The sequence below is a fragment of the Miniopterus natalensis genome, chromosome 19, assembly GCF_054644295.1.
Source record: "Miniopterus natalensis isolate mMinNat1 chromosome 19, mMinNat1.hap1, whole genome shotgun sequence".
Lineage (NCBI taxonomy): Eukaryota > Metazoa > Chordata > Mammalia > Chiroptera > Miniopteridae > Miniopterus > Miniopterus natalensis.
Genome location: NC_142099.1, coordinates 39,521,101 through 39,526,399, shown reverse-complemented (window position 1 = coordinate 39,526,399; position 5,299 = coordinate 39,521,101). Strand labels below are relative to the sequence as shown.

Genomic DNA, 5,299 nt, shown 5'->3' with positions numbered 1-5,299 from the left:
ATTTGTTCAGACCCTTTTGTGCTTGCAGATGTCCCTGGGGCTCAGCAGCAGAGCACCTTACAGAGGCTCGGCTCTAGAGAGGACTCCAGTGTCCCCTTGCTTCTAAGGATGGAACACCTGCAGAAGCCCCCTTTTCCTGCCCCGCTTGCAGTCTCCCCAGGCCTAGGAGCCTCATTCTCTCCCTGTTAGGCCTTGTTTTGTGCTGAGGGTCAGCTCTTGGCTCCTCTTCCTGAGACAGTGGAGACAAAGCCAGCTCTGTGGCCTCTGCCATGGGAACTGGGAGTGGGGCTTTGGGTGCCACTGCCTGTGGGTTGCTGGCTTAAAAGACACTTCTGTTCATTGGTCAGAGCCCAGGGCCTTTAGCACCCACACGGTAGAGGGGGGGATTAGCCTGTCCCAGCTAGAGGGAGATAAGGAGGGTGAGCTGACTTTTGGAGCAGGTGCTTTGGGGAGAAGAGTATAGTTTTTGATACAAGAGAAAGATCCAGAAAATTATTGCTGAACCTATTAAGGGTTATTTTCCTTGCAATTCCAGAAAAACAAGCCTCTTATTGTCATGTTTACTAATCTAAATTCATGTGACATCTTTTTCTGAAATTAATTAAAATACTCATTTTGTCTTTGACTCTTCTTGAAATCTAGAGAAACCAAGAGAATGGCAATTGAGGAGGAGCCAATTTCTTCCCCCTCCTCTGGTCCCAGGGACTTATGTCCTCCAATCTGACCTTGCTCAGGAGGGAAACAGTTTATTTTACAACTGGGAAAATTTTTAGAGTCAGACACAAGTAGCCAGAGATTTACTACCATGCGGAAGCCTCAGAGAAGGAAGGAGCAAGAGGGAGGAAGGGAAGCACAGAGAGCTGGGCTGTCACAGGCTCCAGAATCCCCCTGAGAACCAAGGGTAAACCCCATGGTGCAGTTCAACAGAGTTTGATCTCATGAGGGAGCCGGAGGACCTGGGAGTTGATAGCGGAGGGCCAATGAGCTAAGTGTAGATTTGAGGGGAGAGAAAAAGGAGGGATTGCTGAAAACCTGGCAAATGTTTCTACTTAATGAGAAACTTGCTTTTAGAATCCAAGGAGGCCAGGCTTCTGGGTCCCTAACTCCCTTGGCAGGGATGCTGTTTTGATAAAACGGGGGTGACAGATCTCTGTTGTCTGTTACTCAGTTGTTGGCTAGCCAGTGAGAACTGTGGGTTGGAGAGGAGTGACAGTGACGTAATTGGTGTCAGCTGTAGAGGAAGACCAAGTGTGGCACTGGGGACCCTCTGTGTTAACAGTGCTCTCTGGCTTTAAGTAAGATCATGTCTTCCTTCTGCTGGACTGGCCCTGGGAAGCCTTGTCAGCCTCCTACAGCCCAAACCATATGTCCTCGTACTTGTCCTTGGAGTGAGGGACAGTTCAGGAGGGACACTTGGGCACTGGGGCTGCGAAAGGCTTGGTAAGGGCACTGAATTGAACAGTGAGTGCTGGGAAGATACCACACGCTGGCAATGCCACACAGAAGCTGGAGGTGGGGGGTGGGCAGGGACTTGACCTCTGGTGGCTTCTTACCATTTAGATGGTTGGGGCTGGGCAGTGGCAGACTGGTCTTCATGTTTATGTTTGGTCCTAAATTTCTGCTTACCGTCACACTTTGATTTTCTCTGTCTTCTGATCACTTGTATATCTTCAGTTTCCAAACCATATTTGTACTTTTGCTTTTGTAGCTTATGTGCTTTCGCTGAGTGCTCTGTCATCAGACAGGAAGTCTAGACAAGGACAGTGTCTTCTACTCTGGCTTCCCATTCCTTTTCTTCCCCACCTCCAAACCCACATACCCATGCCCTACTAAACGATTGTCCTGCTGACCTTGATGTTGTCTTTGGACATGCAGAGGTGCTCAGGAGGAAGACAGGTGTGGGGGTGGGGTGCTGTAATTCAAACCAGCTTCCTTGGTTGTTTCTGGAGCGTAACTGACTCAATCCTTATACAGATGTGTTACCCCCCAGCCTCTGTCATGTTCTCTGTCTTTCCCCAGCCCTTCTGGTTGGTGATAGGAGGCAGCCGGAGGGAAAAATCAAAATCGGTGAAAGAGTCAACAGCAATGTTTATTTTCCAAATTTGCATTTATTTCCATCATTTCCCTAACTGGGGCTCTTCTTACTTCACCCCTCTAGACAGGTTTCCTAGGTGGGGTCCCCTCTGGAGTTCCAGGTTTGCACCTTGGCCCCGGCTAGATTAGGACCCACCCAGGGTTCTACATGCATGCGCTTCCAGGTGGGCTCTTAGGCAAGTCGATTGGGCTGAGGGGCCCAGGAGTGTGACCTGCAGAGGGGTGTGCGCTTTGGGGTTGCTCTGGGGAATCGAGGTTTGATGCTGGGGAGTTTGGGATTATGGTTGGACTTGGTGCTTGCTTCACAGAGTTCCGGGGTTTCTTCTGACTGCCTGGATCACCGGGCTGTCAGGGTGGAACGGAAGAGAGCCTGGTCAGGCCTAGGTCACTCCCAACCCACTCAGAATTCTAAATTTCTTTCACCCCATACCATGGACCAGAGGTCAGCTTCCAAACAAGAAGAGTTAGATTTGATTGCGCTAACCTCCCCTTGAGATCAGATCACTTTGTACTGCGGGGTAAGATGTCCTTAGCTCAGCCCTTTAGACCTCAGAAGGTGCTGAGGGACTAGACTGTTGGTTAGAGGCCTAGGACGTCTACCCAAGGACAGTTGGTTAGATGTCCCCCTGCTGGAATAGCAGAGGTATAACAGTCGTTTTTGAGGTTGAAAAGAAACTGAGAAAACAGGATTTGAGGTTAGGTGGGTGGAGTAGATACCTTGCCTAAGATTTCTGGATGCAGTCCATTGGAGGCGTTGAGTAAGTCAGGATTTTTTTGGATCCATTTGGTGAGGGAGGCAGCACCAGCAGCTGTACGGGCTGTCAGGGTCACCCGAGCAGGGGGTATCTTGAGAGGCATTTGCCAGGTGCCCATGAAGGAACCCCAAGGACTTGCCTAAAAGGAAGAAGACAGGACTTCTCACCCCCGGAAACTGAGCCACTGGCAGGCCCTGTATTCATCTTCCATATTTTGGGACTGGGTGGTAATGAATGAAAGCATAACCCCTCCCCCCGACTTGGGTTACCCTGTGTCATCCCCTGACCTCTGCTGGCTTCACTACTTCATCCTTAGACTGAGTTTGGCAGAGCACCCATTGCATAAATATCACCACCCACAGGCATCCATTTTCTACAGATAATCAGATTAAGGGATTCTGGGTGCTAAACACGACCTTGACCTATTGGGTAAACTGCCTGGAAGTTCGGGGGCACTCATGTTACGGCATGAATTAGACTGAACTTTAACTTTCCAGGCAGTGGCAGCAGGAGGTTGTAAGTCTGCCCCTCTTGCTCTAGTTCTTGGTAAGAATGGAGATAAGCATCTCACCTTGGAACGGGGCACTGAAGGCAGCAGATGACCACGGTCGTTGGCAATGATCTGAGTGTAGCCTTCGTGGGAAGGAATGTTCTGGGGTACAGGTGGGAGAGAAGTGCTGGGGGAGATGGAAAGGGAGAAGGTATCTGGGGGCTTGAGTTTGGGCGGAGGGAGAGGGTGTGGGAGCTCAAGGTTGGTGGCAGTGAATTACACAGAAACTGGCCTTGTGGCGCACTAACGTGGAATACCTGTTTTGTTGGCTTGGCAAGAGACCAGTTCTGCAGATACTTGGGTGAGAAAGCTTTTTCATACTGTGGAGAGAGGTGAGAAGCCGTCTCAGGCTCCAAGACCCCAAGCCCAGGAGATGACGACTTGTTAGGTTGGAGGACCAAAGGCCTGAACCACACACTGGCTTTTGAGAGGGTGTAGTTTGGGCCAAATGTGTGTTGTCCCCCACGCAGCCTCTAGCCACACGCAACCACTGTTGAGCACTTAACGTGGGACAGACCAAACAGGTGCTTTGTAAATGTAAAATACACAGAGTTTTAAGGACTTGGTACAAAAAAGGGGATGTAAAACATCTGGTTGTAACTTAAAATATTGATTAAATGTTGAAATATTTTGGATTTATTGGGCAAAATGAGATTATTAAAATTAACTTTTAAAAATTTTATGTAGCTACTAGGAAATTAAAATTGCACTTGTGTGCCCGGCTGGGTGTGGCTCAGTGGTTGAGCGTCGACCTAGGATCCAGGAGATCACAGTTCTGGGTTGCAGGCTCAATCCCCAGTCGGGGGTGTGCAGGAGGCAGCCGATCAATGACTCATCATTGATGTTTCTATCTCTTCCTCTCCCTTCCTCTCTCTGAAATCAATAAAGATAGATTTTTTTAAAAATTGCATTTGTGGTTCACAATATCTTTTTATTAGACAATGCTTTTCTAGACCAGTGGTGAGCAAACTATGGCCATGGGCTAGGTCTACCCTGTCTGCTTTGGGACTGCCTGAGAGAACCAAGAATGGTTTTTATAGATGAACACTTGCAATTGATTTGATAAAAGGGAACATTAAGTTTGTATCCCAATTAAGCAAAATGTTTCTCCCAAAAGAATCCATTCTTTTCATTAGTATAAGAAATTGCACTCGGTTGTTATACTTTGAATTTTGTGTTTTCTGTTATGTACCTACCTACATAATAACTCTGATTTTGTCACTTGGCCCATAAACCCTAAAATGTTAAGTTTCTGGCCCTTTACAGAAAATTTGCTGACCTCTGGTTTAGACCTTAAAACTAACCCAGAGATGCCTTTTGCTTGTGGGAAGCACTCTAACCCCACTCTGTCAGCCACTCAGTGGCCAGAATCCTCGGGGAGGCGTCAGTCCGGAGGCAGAATCTTGAAGGCAAAATTAAAAATGTTAGAGAGATGGAAAAAGATCTTACCTGGTTGGCACTGTAGTTAGTGGCCATGATCCTGCGACTTCCTGCTGTTTACCTTGGTTGCCTGGCAACCGCAGAAGCCCGACCTTCCAGACAGCCTCTGAATTAGCAGGCGCCTTTCCCTTGGGCTCTTGACTCACTCCCTTGGATGACACTACTACGACCTTTTTTCCTGGAAGCAAAGTAGGTGACCCTGAGAAAATTAGCTGAATAGTGGCCCTTTTTTTCCCTCTAGCATAACAACCCTGTTTTTATCAACTTGCAGGTGGTCTTTGACCTGGGTCCTCCCCATGGTGATGAGCCACGGTCCCCCAGAGCTGTGTTCTTGGGCAGTGTGGTGCCGTGTAGCCTGGACTTTAGAGCCAGACCCTGGCGATCAAATTCTTAACATGGAAGCATAGGAGCTGAGTGACACTGAGCAGCTGGCTTCCCTTCATTGAATTTCTGTGGACTC

The 5,299-nt window shown here is 48.4% G+C and overlaps 1 protein-coding gene across 1 annotated transcript; it reads right to left on the bottom strand.

Annotated features, from left to right (window-relative positions):
- Positions 1-2,238: 2,238 nt before the first annotated feature.
- CFAP126 (cilia and flagella associated protein 126) lies at positions 2,239-4,875 on the bottom strand. The gene is made up of 5 exons (XM_087828224.1): positions 4,849-4,875; positions 3,657-3,719; positions 3,421-3,501; positions 2,812-2,988; positions 2,239-2,439 (listed from the first exon to the last, which is right to left on the bottom strand). Exons 1-5 carry the CDS (start codon positions 4,873-4,875, stop codon positions 2,239-2,241), a joined length of 549 nt encoding a protein of 182 aa, XP_087684350.1.
- Positions 4,876-5,299: the final 424 nt, after the last annotated feature.